This window comes from Kogia breviceps, chromosome 12 (assembly GCF_026419965.1).
Source record: "Kogia breviceps isolate mKogBre1 chromosome 12, mKogBre1 haplotype 1, whole genome shotgun sequence".
In the NCBI taxonomy this organism is placed as follows: Eukaryota; Metazoa; Chordata; class Mammalia; order Artiodactyla; family Physeteridae; genus Kogia; species Kogia breviceps.
The window spans coordinates 88,763,274-88,784,467 of NC_081321.1; the positions used below are offsets into that span (position 1 = coordinate 88,763,274).

General features: G+C 45.1%; 1 protein-coding gene across 3 annotated transcripts in view; it reads left to right on the top strand.

Moving 5' to 3' along the window:
- Nucleotides 1-21,194, top strand: part of ABTB3 (ankyrin repeat and BTB domain containing 3) — a 389,892-nt gene that overhangs the window by 275,178 nt on the left and 93,520 nt on the right. For all 3 annotated transcript variants that reach the window (XM_067010051.1, XM_059081993.2, XM_067010050.1), the window contains one exon: nt 3,273-3,477. In XM_067010051.1, the coding sequence (XP_066866152.1) occupies nt 3,273-3,477 (205 nt within the window). The remainder of the gene's footprint in view (nt 1-3,272; nt 3,478-21,194) is intronic.

Consider the following 21,194-nt stretch of genomic DNA (forward strand, 5'->3'; position numbering starts at 1 on the left):
AAACATTTGTTTCTTTGTCAAATTTTGGACCCTGTAAATAAGGTTTGGGTGAAAATCCTTGTGCATGAAGATTTTGCTGCATTTTGGATTCTAACATTGGGACAACATCCCAGAAATGGAATTACTGAATCAAGGGAAAGGAGCATACCTTGGGTACATAATGCCAAATGGCCCCATCATAGACTTGGAGCTGGCCACAGATGCAGCAGGATGTCCCTGAAAGAAGCACTCAGGTCAGTGTAGGGCGATGAGCACAGACATTAGAGTCAGACAGACCCAGGTTGGAATCTTATCTCTGCCTTGTGACCTTGAGCCTCAGTTTCCTTATCTGTAAAACAGAATTTCTCAACCTGGACATTATTGACATTTGGGCTAAATTCTTTCTTGCGGGGACTGATCTGTGCACTGTAGGATGTTTAAGAACATTTCTTCCCTCTACACGTTAGATGCAGTAACAGTCCCCCGGACATGGCACCAGAAATATCTCCAGATATTGCCAAACATCCCCTGGGAGGGATGTTTATGATCATTCATAATCATCCTGGTTGCAGATCACTGCTCTAAAGCTAAAATAATATAAACATACCCTATAGAGCCTTGTGAGGATTAGAAACAATGCACATGAGGTGCTTTTTCACCTGGTGCCTGGTATAGGGTAGGTGTTCAATGAATGGCAGCTGGGACTGTTGTTCATGTAGAACCATGTTTCTCCACATTTTCCATCTGCAGGTCCCCTGGGGATCTTCCCTGCCCACCTGCCACTAAAAGAGAATTTCCTTCTCTGATTCTTTTTTGAGGTTCTTGCATATATTTTCCTGCTGTGGCAAAGGGAGAGAAGGAGGGTCAGACTCTAGGTTAGGCTTGATAAGAGGCAGAGGGGTGTAGGGAAGCAAACCTTCCCCCTACCCTGCCCCACTGCTATCTTTTAAACTCCTGCATCACTGTTCAGATATTAAGCTTAGTGGATTGTACTCTGGTTAGGTCGTCCTGATGAGGCCTTAGGACTCTGGCAACATAGAAGTTTCCTTTCCTCTGACAACTCCTATCAGAAATAGTGGTCACTTGGAATCTTGCCTCAAGAAGGATTTTTTAAGGCTGCATCTACACTTAGTGGATAAGGGCTCTGTGATTGACTAAGCATGTCTGCCATGGGCATGGAAGAGAAAGGGGAATGTTTGCCATTTCCACCCTCAGGTGAGACCTCATCTCCATAGTCTCACTCCCACAGAGGGGGTGAATGGTCCTCTTGTCAGTCTTCTTTTGAGGAAGTGGCCCTTTTCCTCAGATAGGAAATGGGAACCTAGAAGGCAGGTCCTGGGCCTTCAGAGGAGAAACTCCTGCCTCTCACTGAGCCTCACTTTCTTGGGTTTGGATTTTAGGTAAAAAGTGTCATGTTAAAAAGTACAGCCAGATGGCAGAGAACTGGTGGGCTCTGCAGGCTTGGTTTCAGCTGGGCAATGAAGGATTGGGAATGGGGGCTTTAAACTCCAGTAGGAGTTGATGTTTCAGTCCTGAGTCTGAAGGCAGAATTCCTTCCTCTTCAAGGTCCTCTATCTTTTCTCCTAAGGCCTTCCTTCAACTGACTGGATGAGGCCCACCCACAATATGGAGGGTAATCTGCTTTCCTGAAAATCTACTGATTTAAATGTTGATCCCATGTAAAAAATAGCTTCACAGCAATATCTAGTCTAGTGTTTGACCAGCCAAGTCGGCACCGTAGCCTAGCCCAGTTGCCACATAAAATTCACCGTCACATATACCTTAGAGGAGTGTCTCCCCAAGTGTGCAACACCTCCCACTGTGCATGAGATGATTTCCAGTGGGACAGGGGCAGTGCCTTAAATAACATTGGTCATGGGAGTGACTCTTTTAAATTCTATTTTAATTCTAATTGCTTTCAGAAGAAGGGCTCCACTTGATATGAGCCCCTAACAACTCTCTCACTTGTTATTTATAACAGTAGAAAGCAGGACCAGAATTCAGCTATAAATGAATTAGGCTGGTTCCTTTTCCTCAAGTTAACTTTCACAGTGACCTTCTGTTTCTGGCAGGTGATACTGAGTTTCCACTTATGGCAGTGACATGATGTTTCCTTTTTAGATGTATGTATTTTAAAAAACAAAAGGAGTCCATTGAAGATTAAGTAAAGAATGGTACGGGTGGTGTTTGGATACAGCTACACTCACAAAGGTTGCTTACAAGCAATCCAAGTTTGAGAAACACCATCTTAGCCAAGAAAAGTTGGGGCTTCAGGCCCAGCCAGCATCCCACAGGAGGATCCTCCCTCCATGGCCAACCTGGGAGCGTGCAGCTTTGGTTTGATTAAGGAGAAGGCTGGTTTCCTTCTGAGAAAGCGTGAGAAAGAGTGTTCTCAGGGTTTGCCAGTGCTGAGAAAAGTAAAACATGCCCCTCAAGGAGCACAGTTAAGTGCGTGGATTCTGGAGCCAGACTCTGCCGGGGTCAAATCCTCCCCCTGCTGCTCATAGCTGTGCACCCTTGAGAAGCTATTTAACCTCTTTGAGCCTCTGTTTCCTCATCTGTAAAATGGGTCTATAAAGGTACCTACTTTATAAGGTATTGTGAGAATCAAATGAATTAGTGCTATCGCATAAGAAGTGTCATTTAGGACTGAGTCGCTGTTGTTGGGAGCGACTGACAAAGAAAAAGAGTATTGTGACACAGTGCTCTAAATGCTGTACCCAAGAAAGTACAGTGTGATATGATACACAGGGGAGTGCGGGAGATTCCAGGATGGCTTCCTGGAGAAATGAATATATAAGCCGATACCTGGATAATCAGTAGGAGTTAGCCTGGAAAAGAGGAGAGAGAGAATGTTCTGGATAGAGGGAATAGTGTATGCCCAGGCTTAAAGGCAAGTGACAGTTCTTGTGACTGCAAAGAAGGCAGTGCTTATTACAGCAGAGGATGTGACAGAGGGTGTGTCCCAAGGTGAGGGAGGCCGGAAGCAGACACATACAAAGGGCTTTCTGTGCCTTGTTAGAAACAATGGGTCCCAGAAGGGCAGGATTGGAGTTATCTTAGCAGCCCTCTGTGCTTGAAACAGCACCCCAGACCTGGTAAGCCCTTGACAGTGGTGTGGTGAATGAACAAATGCTTTCCTCTCTGCTTGATGTGTGGCCTGGAGGTCTCATTGGACCACTCCCATTGAATGAGGGAATCTCAGGGTGGAAATCTCTGCCGAGATCTCCAGGCACATCTTCTCTGCAAGTCTTGGCTGCCTGAAGGATCTGAAATGTTACTTCTGTCCACAGGTGACCTGGTGTCCCGAGCAATGCATCACCTGCAGCCCCTCAACGCTAAGCACCATGGCAATGGCACCCCCCTGCACCACAAGCAGGGGGCGCTCTACTGGGAGCCCGAGGCCCTGTACACGCTTTGCTATTTCATGCACTGCCCGCAGATGGAATGGGAAAATCCCAACGTGGAGCCCTCCAAAGTCAACCTCCAGGTGGAAAGGTAAGACTTGTGTTGGCTTTGAATGGCCAAAGAGAGGGGCTCCCTTCTGGCCAACACCACCTTATGGTGAGTAGGTATTGCCTCCAGGGTGGTACAGGAGTGGGGGAGGAGAGGGATGCTGGGGGTCAGAGCTGCCCAGTTTCCAGAAACTCACTGGAGGGGTGTAGATGACCTTGAGGGGTTATCGGAGACCTGGGTGGAATCTTTGAAATGGGTTTGCATGGGGCTGGTCCAGTTTGGGATAAAAGTGGCCTGGGTCAGAAGAGAGGGTCTGCAAATCTGGAGGGATGAGGCCTCTGCAGTGCAAGGGGGCTTCCTTGTAAAGGCAGCTTAGGGGGATATCAGCTCCTTGGGTGGGAGATGTTTTATCTTCATTTCATCCTGACTGCCCTGGGGATTTCAGGGGGAAAACATAACAGTTGCTCAGCCAGAAGTGGGCCTCTCATGTGAGCAGGAGACAGCATAGCAGTTCCCATGAAGCAGAATCCTCATGGCAGAGAAAGAAGGGAGGGTTCCCTGGAAGAGGAAGCTCCCTCTGAGCTGGCTTCTACTGCTCCCCAGTGCCATCCGTCCACTTCCCCATGCCTCAGCCTCCACATCTGTAAACAAGCAGCTGCACTAAGTGCTTTCCAGGTTGCCTTCTACCTGGAAAATCCCAAGATTTTCTGAGGATGGTTTCACCCTCTCAGAGGCAAGGCATCTAAACCACCATCAGGAAAGGAGGCTGCCTGGAGGCATCCCCTCTTCCCCTGGGAACAGGTCCACAGAGATGTGGACCTGCTCCTAAGGGAACATCTCCCCCCAGCATCTCACAAATCAGGCCCCTCCTCCTGTGTACACAGGCTTGTTCACTCTAACTACTGCAGTAGTGACGCTGTTTATCGAGTGGTTAAAGAACAGGCTCTGTGATCCAGACTTCTGGGTTCAAATCCAGGCTCTTCCAACTAAAAGCCAGGGTGTCTTAGAAAAGTGCCTTTAACCTCCCTGTGCCTCAGTTTCTTCATCTACAAAATAGAGGTCCTAAGAATAAATCCTTCATAAGGCTGTTTGAAGATTGAATGCATTGAACAGTGCCCAGCACGTAGTAAGTGCTCAGTAAATGTTCCCTTTTATTATTGTTGTTGGAGATCTTATCTGCAAATAGCTGAACAACTCTCAGTTTGGGCTCAATGCACTTTTCTCTGTTAAATGGTTCCAAGTGGTTTTGAAACGCTCACTGGATGCTCTATTTCTGCCAGGATGGATCGGGCTTAATTGGGCTCCTAAACCATGTCTCTTGGCTTTCAGTTTAGAGTAGAGGATGGAGGATGAGCGAGACAGAAGTTGACTCTTTCTTTTTTTTTTTTTTTAAATCCCAAGTTAGCATCAATATTTCAATCCAGTCTGGAATTAACTTAATCAGAGGATTACTCATGTCTCCCGCCATCCAGGCCAAATCAGTGGGTGCCGTGTGCATATTTTCATGTGCCAGATATGCCCAAAGTGGAGAGGTGGCAATGTGCCCATGGTCCCTGGGCAGAAAATAACCTCAGTCAGACACACCAAGACGTTGCTTTCTATGAGTATGAATCGTGATGGCTGGGAGGATGGAAACTATTGGCCTTGCCCTTTGGGGTACCTAGTTCTTCAGTCCCTATCCCTACCCCAGCAGCCTGTAGAATAGGGCAGTTTCTCTGGCTCACCTACCATGCCACTCTTCAATTCCCGCCTCTATGCAGATGACACCACCTCCATCTCCAGCCAGACGTCACCACCTCTGAGCTCCAGAACCTGATCCAGCTCAGCCTTCCAGTTTCCACTGTCAAGTCTCACACTCTCAGGCTGTTTCTTCTCAGGGCACCTTATTCTCTTCTGCCCAACACAACAAATGTGTGTGTGTGTTCATTGCCTGTGAGCTTCGTAAGGGCACAGGACACATCTGTTTTGGTTGTCACGCCACACCTAATGCCAAGCTCAACATCTGGTATATATCACAAAGTCAGTAAATATTTGTAGGATGACAGAAGGGACAAATCCATTGATCCAACTGCCTGTGGAACATGTCCATCAGGAGTGCCCACAACCACCTCAAAACTAAAGCCAACATCTTTCCCCCAAAACTGACTGTTCCTCCTTTCCCCCCGCCCCCAGTCTCTAAGAATGGCATCACCATCAACCCGGTCACCTCGGTCAGAAAACTGGGACTCACCCCACACTCCTTCCTCTCCTTCCCTCCTTCCTACAGCCAACTGGTCAGAAGGTCTCACCGATGCTACGTCTGTGCCGTCTCCCGTTCCTCTAATCCTTCCTCCCCAGATTGCTGCCTCACTGCATGGTTTAGTCCCTCGTCTCCTCTTAGTGACATTACTGCATTTGATTTCTAAATCGTCTCCCTGGACGGGAGACTTAATATTCTCTGGCCAGCTCCATCCTCATGGCCACCAGACTGAAACTTCTAAAATATACATCTCATCGTGTGACATACCCCCTGCCCCCAACTCAACACAGTTGCATGGCTTCCGTTATATTTTCTGTTATGTGGTTTCCATCTTCCCTTCTGGAATCTATTTCAGGATTCAGAGTGTAGTTGAAGTGGCTGTAAGTCTAGGGAGACCATCTAAGGATTCCAAACTTTCTGGGACAAGTTTTAAAGAGGCATGAGCTGCAAGGGGGAGCCGAGTAAAGAGAACATGTCCTAGAATTTGTCAGAGTCAATTATCTCGGTCTTTCCATTCCTCCTTGGCTGAATTTTCAGGGTACGACACAAAACAGAAAGAACTTGTCAGTTTTTGAGTTTTGTTCACTTTGGTCCTCTGGAAAGAGTATGGATTTGGGAGTCTGATCGACCTTTGGGTTTGGATCCCGGCTCTGCTTCTTCTAGTTCTGGGACCTTGAATGAGTCATTTCACCCCTATTGAAACTCTTCTCCTCAACTGTGAAATGAGAACAAAACCAGCCTCTTGGGACTGGTGTAAGCAATGAATTAGATACCGTAGCTAAGACATCCAGTGCCATGCCTGGCACAAGGGGAGCCCCCCTCACCCCCACCAAAAAGGAGCTGATATTATACATCTTCTTTTTATTTTTATTTTTTGGCTCTAAAATGTTATTATCGTTGTCCTTAAAGAAGCCTGTGTATGATTTCTTTGAAACGAAAAGCTGTTTCTTCCCGTTCCATGATAGGCTAGGCGTTGATATTTATTAGCGTCTGAAAACACACAGGGAAGGGCTTCAGAGGAGAGAGGACTCTGTTTCCAGCCAAGTGTTCACAGCAGCTTCATACCAAAACTTACAAACAATACGTTTCCAGTGGGAGGTAGGATTCTGATTTGGAGCTGTTTTTTTCCCTCTTTTTCTGTCTTCTTTTTCCCTCCAAATCAAACAACATTTCCTTGACTCTCTACCTCTGTTCTGGAAAAGTCAAGTAAGGCCATGGTGTTTATATGGTTTTCCATAGACTCTTCAAGAACAGGAGCTGAATATTATGTGTTTTTTGTCCACGCCAAGCAGAAGGCCTGGAACATATTTGTTGACTGAAATACGGATTGTTTTGTGCCTCAAACCATCTCTGCTTGTCAAAAGGGCCTTTCTTGGCTGGAGTACTTGGAACTAGCCCTCTGTATACCATTTGACTCTTTCATGTGGGCATAGCTTTCCAGTTGCTACATTGGTGTTGGATAGCTTCATTTTTGATTGTGGGGTTTTGAAGAAGCTCAGTACCAGTATAAAATTTCTGTAGTTTAAGTTGTTCCAGAACTTTGGCTACTATTTTTTGAGGTTCTGAAATCTTTCAGTCCCTCAGATACTTTATTTAGGAAAAAAAAAAACAAACCTCAGATAAATTTTGTATGATTATGATTAGGCTATATTTTTTTTCCAAATAGTAATGATAAATGTAAACACCTCAGTTTTGAGGATAGGGATCATGTGAAGCTACTACTCTTTTTAAATAGAATCATCTTAGATCTATGACAAAATTTCCCTGCCCCAAATCATTACTGGAAATACTAGTGATTCCTAGATGTGTCTGGCCATGAATGATTTCAGTAATTTGTCACCATAAAATTAAAAAGAGTAGGATAAATAGGAGGGTTTTGTTGCCTGAGGTAACTGGTAATGCCTGAGAGGAACAGAGATCAGCTTCACCTAGAAGACTAGACAATTAGGTAGTTTTACTCTCCCCCAGTCTCATGGGAAACAAACCAGAATTTACATCTAGGCACTGGCAGCTTTCACCCCTTTTGTAAGCAGAGCTGTGTAAACAGATGTGGCAGACATCTGTTTCCCTCTGTCTACCAGGGAAATCTCAACCACAAACATGAGTATGCAATCACCAATCACCAACTATTTCAGGAAAATGAATGGAAGAAACAGCACAGTCTTAACAAATGGAAGAATTTACACTCGAGGAAATAGAGTTAATAAAGCAAACATACCAGATATTAGAAATTAATGGTACCCAAATACATCTTCTAAGAAACCCTCCCAAAAGATCACCCCAGCACATCAATATGTGACAGGTGATATCCAAATTTTAACATACTCCAACAGACATACCCATGGTTATGCAAAATTTCCAGGCTTCTAATTATAACCCTTCCCCATTCTTTCCCATCAAGGAATCTATATCAGAACACAAGTGAGCAGAGGTATCCTTGATACAAGCAGCATTACTAGTAGGAATGCTTAGTTGCAAGAGTTGAACCTGCTTAGCAGAAAGAAGACCTCTGGGAGGCCCAGTGTAGGCAGAGGGGTTAACAAATCCTTTCCACTCCTGCATGAGAATTTGACGTTGGGTTAATTTTCTAGCTCCATTCCCCTGGAAACATGATAAAAATTACAATATCAACTGTGTTACTAAGCAACATTGCTTATGGTCAGAATGACCCTAAGTTGGTACATTAGATCTGGCCTTGTAGTACTATAGACACTTGGTATAAATACCAAGTGTCTATAGTACTACAAGGCCAGATCTAATGTACTTGGTATAAATACCAAGTATCTCTACTACTTGGTATAGGACTTCCAGAGCTTTGGGCTTCTTTGAATTCGCTGATCCTTATAACTGGCAATGTCCCTTGCAGGGACCTTGAAAGCTACTTCTGTGGAGTTGTTACAAGAGATATTGGGGTTCATAAAGCAGGGCAGTTCTCACAACCACCCAACTGGATCTTATCTCCTTGTACCTGAGTGTCACCGGGGCAGAAGATAGCTCTGAGACAGCTGGGTGAATCATTATAAAGACTCCCAGTAAAAGGAACGTCTGCTGTTGTCATGCAGGACAAGTGTGGCCTATGATGGTCCCATGAGTCTAAATGTTTAGTAGAGCTTAAGAAGACTTCTGGAGGGCATTGAAGCTGGAGAAGTAGGCTTTGAGCCCACACAACCTGGAGCAGTGCCCAAGTTGCACCCCAGGATTGCTCAGAGCCATAGACACTGGACTTTATACCACTGAGGCTGAACTTTGGCCACTCCCAGCAGGACCTTTGTCACCATTACCTATGAAAGCTGAATGTCTCTGCTACCACTCTTGTCATGTTCCATCTATGTCACACCACTTGCTTCTAAATCAGTGGAGCCTGGGACACATCCTTGCACCCTAGTAGCAGGGGTGTCAGGAAAGGTGAATTTCTACCTTGTTGAACTATGGTATAATAATATGGGAAATTCTCCAAACGGTAAGGTCATCAGTGGTTCCAAACACCCAAAAGAGTTGATGAAGGTTCACTACACTCTTCTACTTTACTTTTTTTTAAAATAAATAAATAACACACAAGTGAATCATTTGCACAGTTCAGTACTTTCGACCATTATTAGCCTTTAGTACTTTCACCCATTATTGGCTTACACACCACAGTGAATACTCCCCAACGTAAAGACTGCTTGGGCTGACACCCTAGGAACCTCAACAGCAAGAAGGAGGAGACAGGAGGACTGTTTTTTTCTGACACCTTAAGCAGCAGTGCAGAACGCCTTTCCCCAGAGGAAGAATGCTACTTTCTCACCTTCTTGAGGGCAGTGATCACATCTGGCACAAAAGTCCCCTAAAATGTCCACCCAGTGCTAGTGGGTCCTGGAGAAATTCATAGTCAATGGATGAATGGGGACAACCCAGAGTGGGAGAACCATATATTAGACCTGTTTTCTGCAGGGCTACCTGTGGGCTTTTGTGGGCTTGCTTGGAATTCCTACCATTATATAAATGGTTCTAATGAAAAACAAAATGCATGTTGAATTCTAAATAATTAACTTAAGAAACAAAGTTTTAAAACATGATCTATTTGTGACATGAGCGTTGCTGCAGTTTATTTCATCTGGCTAGGGTCAAAGCAACTCTAATCCCAATATTTTTCAAACTGTAGGTTACAGCCCATTAATGGGCCATTAAAGCAATGCAGTGCAGAGATTGGCAAACAATACCCCACAGGCCAAGCCTGGCCTACTGTCTGTTTTTATAAAGTTTTACTGGAGGGCTTCCCTGGTGGCGCAGTGGTTGAGAATCTGCCTGCCGATGCAGGGGACACGGGTTCGTGCCCCGGTCCGGGAGGATCCCACATGCCGCAGAGTGGCTGGGCCCGTGAGCCATGGCCGCTGAGCCTGCGCGTCCGGAGCCTGTGCTCTGCAACGGGAGAGGCCACAACAGTGAGAGGCCCGCGTACCACAAAAAAAATAAAATAAAAATAAATTTTATTGGAACACAGCCATACCCACTTGTTTACATATTATTTATGACTGCTTTTGCACTTGTGGTTAGTTGTGACAGAGACCAAATGGCCCACAAGGCTGAAAATACTATTTAGCCCTTTCCCCTGATGCTGTGGGTTGTAACCTGCATTTTTAAAAAATTAAGTAGAATTGAATTAAAAAAACATCAAAGTAGCTTGCATTGAGGGAAGGTAACTATATTTCTTGAAAGTTTGTTGGGTTTTTTTTTCGGGGGGGGCGGGTACATTAACTTAACTGGAGTTGATTAACTTGCCAAGGTCATGCAGCTAACGTTGCAGAACTAGTGTCTGAACTCCCTGCATCAGGCCCTACTCTGTGCTTGTCTTTGCATCCCTAATCTCTAGAATCTTTTTACAATATTTATGAATGTTTACAGGATATAAAACTAATACACTTATTAAATAAAATATAAGTACAAAAACTTTAAAGAAGAAACTTTGAGTCACCCATAGTCTCTGCATCCAGGAATAAGCACTGAGACCATATGGGGTATTTCCTTCCAATCTTAGTTTTCTGTGTATATTCAAAAGGTGTTTGGTTGTTTCACAAAATAAGGACTGTTCCATCATTGGATACGGAATTTAAAGTCAAGAGAAAGCTGAGAACAGGCATGTCAAACATGCTTCATTCCTGTCGAAGATGATAAAACTGAGGCCTAGAGGGATGAGTGGACTTTTTGGAGTCATAAGCATATTTTCAGTGGATTTGCAAGGCAGTGCCACAGTGCCTTGCACATGCTTTGCCCTCTTCTTGGACCACTGCCTCCCCTCTGCTCCGTCATCTCACTACGCCCATCAGTTCATCCTTCAAGACTCATTTTAGGCATCACCTCCTCCAAGAATCCTTTCCTACCACCTCAGGATGCACTGAGTGTCCAGAGCCTAGCTCAGTGGATAGCATATAGTAAGTGCTTAATAAATGCTTGCGGAATTGAACAGAGCTGGGCCTGAAACCTATATGTTCTGGCTCTCGGCCCAAAGAGCCATGTTGCCACTGTCAACTCAGACAGCCTTTAGATTGCCACTGGCTCTACTGATAACATGCTCCAGGCCTCAGTTTTCTTAGCTGTACACAAAAAGTAATCATTCCTACTTCATGGAGCTGTTTCGATGACTAATGAACTAACTTATGTAAGTGTCACACACAATCACTGACACTTAGCAGGTGATCTGTCAATGGCACGGATTATTATTTACTTCCTTAAACCAGGTTGACCTCCTCTTAGATATTATAAGAGATTTTGATCAACACTTAGTTTGTGGCAGGTCCTGCTCTATACTTCGTGTGTATTAACTAAATCGTCACAGTACCCCTTGAGGCGGGCGCTAGCCTCACCTCTCCCCATTTCACAGATGAGGAAACTGAGGTGCAGTGAGGTTAAGTAAGTTGCACACTTGGGCAGGTCTGGGAGTATCAAAAACATCAAATGAATGCTGCATGGCTATAGGGAAGGAAGCTCTCTGCTAAGGGAACAGAATGCATACCATGGAGGGCAGGAAGGTGAGAAAACAGAAAGCGAGACCTTGTTCTGAAGAGGTGTTGGGTAGAGTAACAAATTAGACAGGAAAGAAAGTTGAGAGACCCGCCAAGGTGTCAGGACTTTCTCCTATAAGCAGTGAAGAGCTGGAAAGGATTCTGAGAAGGGAGGTGAAGAGACCAGAACTGTGTCTGATTCCTTGTAAGCCCTCCCTTGATGGAGACATAAGGATGCCTGAAGGAAGGTAATGAACATTTGATGCACCTACTATGTGCCGTGTGCTATGTGAGCTACTTTGCTTTCAGAGTTTAATTTAATCCTTACACTCAACTTTGTGAGGTAGAAATGCCTTCATCTACAGATGAGACGATTAAGTCTAGTTGCTACTAGTAGGAAAAGGCTATTTGGAAGCTATTTAGGTAAAGCTAAGGACCTTCACAGCACATTAATTATATCTCTGGATATTTTTTATTCTGGAGCCAGAGTTTATATCTTGGTTCTAACACTTATTAGTCCTGTGACCTTGAACAAGTTACTTAACCACTCTGAGCCTCAGTTTTCTTATCTGTAAAATGGGAGCTATCATAGAACCTGCTTCAGAGGGTTGTTGTGAAGCTATTATGTGTTAATACATAGAAAACACTTAAAATCCAGCACGCATTAGTCTCTTTATAGATAATGGCCATTATTATTCTCACTGTCATGGTGCTTATAACCTAGATGTACACTATAGCAGGCCTTCTCAAATTTTAATGTACATTTGAATCCCCTGGGACATCATTAAAATGCACATTCTATTCGTTAGGTCTGGGGTGGGGCCTGAAATGCTTCATTTCTAATAAGCTCCCAGGTGGGGCTGATGCCGCTGGTCCATGGAGCATCACGTGAATAACAAGATACTGTGTTGTTCATTTCCCCAACCTACTCCAACCCCCATTTTCGGTTACATAAGGGCAAGAAATAAGCCTTTTGTTGATTTTTGTCTCTCTGGTAGAGCTTAGCACATAATAGGTGCCTAAGAAATATTTCTCAGGCTTTGGGGGCTGGATTGAGCCTCACAGGGCCTCTAGTCTTATCTCATGAGAGGCTGGATCCCTCTGCAATTTGCCAAAATGAATGGATTTCAGAAGTCGGATGTGGCCAGCCCGTGGAACTCTCAGGCTTTGGAGCACCAGCCAAGGGAAAGTGCTGAGCATCCAAATATAATCATCATCTTCCACTTAACAAGGTGGCCAGCTCCTCTCAAGAGGCTTGGGAATAGCAAATTGGCCACAAGTGTGCAGGAGAAAGGTGAGGCAGGATTTGACAGGTGTCCTCCCCTGGGAGAGGCAGCAGGACAAATCCTAAACCACAGCAGCTAAAGGGCTGTTAAACGCGTCCAGCCCTCAGGGCTTGTCAAACTGTTTACACACAGTTGCCCAGGAGTTTTTTCCCAGCCAAAGGGGGTGCAGTTGCTCCTGACCACAGGTAATAAGCTGGGGGCTCAAGTTTAAAAACAGCCCCCTCTCCCAATATGGGGGGTTAGTCTGATCAAATGCATGTGCTTCACTTGTTCATTTCAACATCCAGGTCTTTTCTGAATCCCAGTTAACTGGCTGCCACAGCAGTCTGGTATGGTCTGACACCAGCTTCTCTTTATTTAAGGGAAAAAGAAGGAAAACCTTACCTTTATGATACAAAGATTAAGGAGCTAGTGCTGCACTATCCAGTACAGTAACCACTAGCCATGCAAAGGTGTTTAAATTGAAATGAATTTAAACTGAATAAAACTAGAGCTTCAGTTCCTTAGTATCACTCGCCTCTTTTCAAATACTCAATAGCTAGATGTGGCTAGTGGTTCCTGCATTGGATTCCACAGAGATAGGACATTTCCAACATCACAGAAACTTCTATTGGATGTCGCTGAACTAGAGACTCAGTGCACATAGTGTCCCCATTGCAGGAAAATAATAATAATAATAATAATAATAATCCCACTCCTGAAGCAATAAGATAGCAAGTGTAGGAACCAGGGACCAGCTCCCCTACCGAGGCATTTTGCGTGTTTCCGTGTTTGGATCATCTTAGAGCTGCCGTTTTCAAAGCGGCCATCTTCATCATCACAACCAAATTTTACCAAGTACTTACGACATGCTAGCCTCTCTTCTAAATGCATTAGTCATTGGGTCCTCACGAGAATCCTGCAGGTGTAGTAGCATATCTTACTCTATCGCAATCTCTTATCTTTTCCTCAGTAACTTCAGGCTCAGAGAGGTTGTGTAGCTTGCCCAGGTCACACAGCTAATCGGGGCAGAACTGAGACGCAAAGGTAGGAAGCTTGAGTCCAGAGTTTACTCTGTCAGTTTACTCTGTCAGGTGCCATGCCACGGGGATGGGAAGGAGGTCGGATGTGAGGGGGAGGGCATAGGATTCCCTGCAAAGGTTCAAAGTCTGAAAATCTCCCAACAGGAACATTCTTGTTTTAATATGCTTCCTCCACCTCTACCCTTTTCCTTCTAAGATTTTCCCTGGCTTAGGCTTTAATAAATGTCACTAATATAAGTGGAATAATGGTAATCAAATCATTTCATCTGATTAGACAACAGTTAAAAACCTTTGAGAAACATGTTAACCTCCTGAAACAAACTGCTGGATATGTATATATAGTCCCTGCCTCTTAAATCTTTACCTCAGTGCTACTTGAGCTTTTCATTTCTTATTATACTTTTCAATATTGTTAATTGTTTTATTTACTACTGGACTTTTTATTCAGTTGTTCATTCTTCATTCATTCATTGAACACGCATTGAGTGCCTGCCCTAAGCATATTAAAAGGACAAGCTGGTCTTTATCAGAGTCTTATGTGTGCCAGGCACCATTATAAGCACTTTACATGAATTAACTCATTTATCCCTCATGATAACTCCAGGAGGGAGGAATTGTTACTATCATCCCCAGTTTATAGATCTGGAAAGTGAGGCAGAGAGGATAAGCCACTTGCCCAAGTTCACAGGGCTCAGAAGTGGCCCCATGCTGGGGAGGTGGGGCCCAGGGACCTCTCAGGACTCCTGCCCTGAGCAGCTCATTTATCATCAAAGATAGAAAGCGCCAAGGTTCAGAAGGGAGGTGCAGATAAACTGCTGAGGGACTCGGGGATGATGGTTTTTGAGTCAGGCTTTGAAAGATGGATAAGATCAGGCATTCTGAGAGGGAGGAGCAGCTGGCAAAGGCTCCAAGGTAGGAAATTGCAAGGTACATGGGGGGAAGCATGTACCATAGACCAGCTGAGTTGGACCAGAGGCCAGACTGACCTTCAGCTCGTTTGCAAAAGTGCAGATGGTTAGCCAGTTGTTAAAATGCTAAAATACTTCTCTGTGAGTTGGTAAAACGCTGCTGCCCCAAATGTCCCCTCCACCACCCTCATTCCCCACCTCATGTCCTGCAGCTGCCCCATAAGAGGTCCTGTCTGCAGCAAGACCATAGGAGTTAGGTGGTACCTGGGCCTTCCCCATAGTCAAGTATTTAGAAAATCCTCGCTGAGTTGAAAGTCTATGGGAGAAATATACATCCTGCAGGTGTTGATGGGCCTCTGTTCCTTCCACAGTGGGGTTAGGGTGAAGGTTTGAACAAAGGAAGAAGCATAAGCAAAGTACAAATTCCTGCTCATCCTTCAGGACTCAACTGCATCCTCACCTGTGCTGTGAAACTTTGTGCCCTTCACCCCCAGTCCCCATGAAGCCCTCCCTCTGTGAATAATTATAACAACTCATGAGTGCCAATGTGAGCCAGACCCTATGATGAGCTTTGCTACATTATCCCACTGAAATGTCCCAATCACCCTCTGAGATACTGTAACTCTGACTATTTTACAGATGAGGAAAGTGAGGCTTAGAGAAGTCCAAGGACTGGACCAAGGTCACATAGCTAAGCTAGTAAGTGGCTGGGCTGGAGGCTGAGCCCAAGCACTGTGATTCCGGAGCCTGTGTCTTCTTGACCCCCTACCGTGTGGCCCCAGTCATCACCCTGGCTTCCAAATGGCACTCATTTGCTTCCAAATGTCTGTCTTCACTGCCAGACTTTGAGCTCCTTGCCAGCAGGGACTGGACTTTGATCATCTCTTGCTCTCTCTGGCAGCCTGCCAGGCCTGGCACAGAGTGGATGGGGATATAAAGATCAATCTGAGTGCACGGCAGCAGGAGGATGTAGCAGGGGATGATGTAGGGACCAGTTAGAAGTTTCCTGCAAAGGTCCCAAGAGAGGTGACAAGAGCATGGCTTGGCGGAGTGCCAACCTCTGTGTCCCTCAGGCAAGAGATGTCACCAGTGGCCTCCTTTTGCTGAATGGTCCGGAGGAAAGCTCCATTAGCCTTCTTGGATTTTTGGTGCTTTCTCATTTGCCTAGAACTGGCAGGCCTTTGCTTTCCCTGTGTCTGGGGCCTCGGGCACCATATGTGAACGTTCTGAACGTGCAGGAAAATTTTTTTTTTTTTCCCTTTTGCGGTACGCGGGCCTCTCACCATTGCGGGCTCTCCCATTGTGGAGCACAGGCTCCTGACGCGCAGGCCCAGCGGCCACGGCTCACGGGCCCAGCCGCTCCGCGGCATGTGGGATCCTCCCGGACCGGGGCACGAACCCGTGTCCCCTGCATCGGCAGGCGGACCCCCCCAACCACTGCACCACCAGGGAAGCTCGGAAAATTCTTTTTGAAGACATTAAAAGGGCGAAAATTAGCCCTTGAAGCTGCCTAGTGTAAACTGAGGGCTGACCCAGGATGGCAAAGGCAAACGAGAGCCAGGATGCATGGAACCAGAAAGGCCTGCAGAGAGAGGGAGAAAGAGAGAGAGAGAGAGAGAGAGAGGAAGAGCATTCTCTGAGCTCAGCCCGCTTTCAAACCATCTGCCCCTTTGCCAAGTTTTCACTCTTTTTCATCCCTTCAGAAATAGTGATATTGACAGCTGCCAGCACATAGCTGGGTTTCACATGTTATGGTTTCCCAGGCAGTAAATCTGGTCATTTGCCCTGAGCAGCAGAGCATCTGAGTTGCCCTTTCATTCTTCAAAGTCTGACTTCCCAAACGAAGCCTATACATGTCTCCGTCTATCCTAGGCTACAGTTTTCCTAGGTTTCTTGATTTAATCACATTCTCTCTTCCATCCATTTTGCTCTCCTCATGGACTGCATATGTTTACAACTACAATACAAGTGCTATAAATACAAATTTTTATATGATTGTATCTTTTACTGAAAAGCTAATATACTCCTTTTTTTTTAATTTTGGAAAATACAGAAAAATGTAAGAAAGAAAATTAAAATTACAATTCTACTTCCCAGAGGTAGCCAAAATGATGATTTAGTCTATTTTCTTATCTCTTTTTTTTCAAGACAAATTAGGCTTTTTAAAATAATTGTACTGTGTATATATAATTTTATATCTTTTTTATTTCACTTACTAGTACACCATAAGCATTATCCTGGCACTACTACAGAACATTCATAAACATTTTTAATGACTGCAAAATAGTCCATCTTGTGAAGGCATCATAATTTGCCTAACGGTTCCCAGGTTGCCAGGCATTTGGGTTGTTTCCAATGTGTGAATTGCTGTTCTTTTAAAACGTCCCATAGTGGCATGACTAACACACCAATGTTGAGGGAACGGATATAAAAAGAGTAGTCTGTCTGGAGCAGAGCAACTGAGGGGTTAATTTATGAGGCCTCTGATAGCCCAGGTGAGGGAGAAATTGCAGAAGAATCAGAGCACCGGGAGGTGGAAGAAATGCCTTGTGGGAAACATCAGGAGTGGCCCCACCAGCCTGTAAGGTTTCCAGCCACAGTCATTATCAAATCTCCTGGAGTGAGTGCTTCACGATTTCCGGTGATCTTCCACCCTTTGCAATCTCCCTGGATTCCGGAAGTGGGAAGACCGGCCGCAGTTGCTTTTCACAACTTAAGAGACTGAAAGAAAAGTCTAGAAAAGTCGTGAGATTTGCCCAAAGCCATGCAGTGGAGCGGTCAAATTGAAACCAGAGGGCTGCTCTCGGGATCCCTGGAAATCCCTACCCTCCTTCCCGCATTGCTTCTAGAACGGAGAAGAGCATTCCAGCATTATCAGAAAGCAAGTTTTGAGTCTGACCATGTACAGAGTTCATTGCACATGTACTTGGCCACGTCTATAGATATGGAAGTTTCCACGATTCCAGGAACTGTTGGTTGGTTGGTTGGTCGGTCGGTCGGTCATGTTTGTAATTCTGGATTTAAAGTTTTTGCTCTGTTTTTAGGTTTTCCCCGCAGATAAGAAACATTCCCTGGGAAGGCTTCCTCAGTTCTTTCACACTGGTGTGAGGAGTCCAGTCAAGATTCAGTAGGTCAGGTTCAGGCCTGCCCAGGAATTTAGGCAGAACATGCTGGCAAAAGAAGGTGCCTATTTTCCCAGGCTTTGTTCTCACTGAAAAGCCCCAAGGCTGGAGCTAGCAGTCCTTTGTCACACTGCTCTCTACGAATTCCTTACACAGAATCCCACCCATCACACGGCCATTCTCCAATCCGTTATGGCAGCAGGGGGTGGAAAGAACATTTTTATGAAGAAAAAAGGAAACCAGGAAAGTATTGTCAAAGTCAAGGACCAACCTGTTGAAAACACTAACACTGACTGCAGATTCCACTGCCTCCAAAATCCATCCCCAGAGGCACTGTCCTTCTTCAGACCCCAGGGCACTTCACAAGAGCATCCCACCACGAGACACTCCTCATGGTCAGCCTTGCGTCGTGGTTATCTGCCCTTCCTTCTTTGATGGCCGCTTTATGCTCCAGTCCACCAATCAGAAGTCATGGTGTAACAAGTATACAAGGATAATTAAGGGCAAACAGACATCGCAATTGGGGCTGCCCTGGGAAACCGGGGATGTGTGGCTTGAACTCCCTTGCTAGGTTGAACATCAGGGTCCAGGTTTTAAATTCTTGCATCTTCCACAAAACCCAGCATGGACCCTTGCTCCAAGGAGATAGCCAATAAATAGGGAACAAGTTAAATGATTGGCCTGCTCCATGAATGACCCTCCCTGTTCATGCCTTTATCATCCCCCAGGTTCATCGGCCACCATGCCTCCCATCCTCTTATCACTTCAGCTACTCCAGTCCCCACAGAGTCCCCCAAGCTTGCTCTGCATTTCCTCATCTGATTTCTGCCTAGATTCTTCTTCTGAGCCCTTCTAGCTCTCCGCCTTCCAGGCTCAGGATGGCATTTTACAACATGCTCTTACCCCCTTCAGCTCCAGCTGATTTTGATTCATTCTCTCGTAAGACTTTGTACATTTCTTTATCAAAAGACTCTTCAGGGCTTCCCTGGTGGCGCAGTGGTTGAGAGTCCGCCTGCCGATGCAGGGGACACGGGTTCGTGCCCCGGTCCGGGAGGATCCCACATGCCGCGGAGCGGCTGGGCCCGTGGGCCGTGGCCGCTGAGCCTGCGCGTCCAGAGCCTGTGCTCCGCAATGGGAGAGGCCACAGCAGTGAGAGGCCCACATACCTCAAAAAAAAAAAAAAAAAAAGACTCTTCAGATAAGCTTCTTTTCTCATGTTTTTCACATTAGACCATGAGTTTGTTGAGGGCTAGAATCTTTGCACTATCACCAAGTATAGAAGCTGGTATATAGTAGGTGCTCATTTTATTCATTCATCTATTCGACATATATTTATAGCACATCTATTCTATGCCAGGCAAAATACCTGTCTTCATGGAGCTTACCTTTTACTAGGGGTAGCAGATGAGGAACAAATGCATACATAATAAAATATCAGGCACAGATAACTGATATAAAGAAAAACAAAACTGGGTACTTGAACCAGGTACAGGTGATGAGAGGTGTTATTTTAGCGAGGATGGTCAGGGAAGTTTTCTCTAAGGAAGTAGAATTTGAGCAGAGAAATAAAGGAATTGAGGCAGTAAGCTATGTGGATATCTGACCAAAGATCTTGCCAGGGAAAGAGAGCAGTAAGTGAAAGGCCCTGGGACAGGAACATTCTTGGAACATGCAAGGAACAGCAAGGGGTCCAGTGAGGCTGGAAGAGAATGAGTGAGCATGTGGGAGATGAAGTCCAAGGTGGGCAGGGTTAGATCTTGCAGAACGTTTTGAGCATATGAAAGAGTTTGGTTTCTAGTCCACATTTTTGAGAAGCTCAGTAAATGTTTGTTAATCTGAATTATTTGAGTCAGGTTGAATTGAACTGACCTGAACTGGGCTTCGCTAAACTAAACAGAATTGGGTCTCATCTTGGTATACAAACTGCATACAAGTTTTGAAACGTGCAAAATCCCAAGTCTGCCCTTATTACCTACAAATGGTAAAGCACTATGAATAATCCCATTTATCCGTTTTAAAACCTGTTCGTGTGTGAGGTCACCTGTTCTGGAACTGGCACAGCCTTGTAGATTGTTCCAAATGTCTGTGGCCAGTGACACTTTTGCCAGCCCCTCCTACATGCACTAGTTTCACTGTGGTGGCAGATTGGGCACAGGGGACATCTCCACCCAAGAGGAATGTGGTCCTAATGCCTGCTCATCATTCATGTTTCATTTCTGCCTGTCCCAGAGTCTGAAGTCTTTGATGATCTCACTGGGATTTATTGGGGGCACCTGGCCAAGGTCTTGAACCTAACTTGTAACAGAGTTTTTACCCAAGCCTGGTTCTCACTGAATTTTTTTTAATAGATCTTTATTGGAGTATAATTGCTTCACAATACTGTGTTAGTTTCTGTTGCACAACAAAGCGAATCAGCCATATGCATACACATATCCCCATATCCCCTCCCTCTTGAGCCTCCTTCCCATCTTCCCTATCCCACCCCTCTAGGTGGTCACAAAGCACCGAGCCAACTCCCTGTGCTATGCGGCTGCTTCCCACCAGCCAACGATTTTACATTCGGTAGTGTATATAGGTCGGTGCTACTCTCACTTCACCCCAGTTTTGTCCTCCCACTCCATGTCCTCAAGTCCATTCTCTATATCTGCCTCTTTATTCCTGCCCTGCAAGTAGGTTTATCAGTACCCTTTTTTTTTTTTAGATTCCATATATATGCATTAGCATACGGTATTTGTTTTCCCCTTTCTGACTTATTTCACTCTATGACAGACTCTAGGTCCATCCACCTCGCTACAAATAACTCAATTTCGTTTCTTTTTATGGCTGAGTAATATTCCAGTGTATATATGTGCCACATTGAATTTTCATTATGTGGATTCCTACCCTTAACACAACTGAAAATAAACTACATTTAACTATTTTTATCATTTTTCTTAGTCTTTATAAAACCATCCCAGTTACCTGTCACCCACAGTAAAGTGAGAAACCCACCAGAATTTAAGCTAAGCAAATTCACAGGATTCAGTCATACATTTGTTGATTCATTTAACAAACATTCATTCATTCATTCACTCAGAGAATGTTGGTTGAGGACCTATGATGTACCAGGCACCACGCTAAGTGCTGAGGATAAAGCAGAGCACAGGATAAGTCCCTGCTCTCATGAAGCTGATAGTCTAGTGGAGGAGACAGAACAAACCA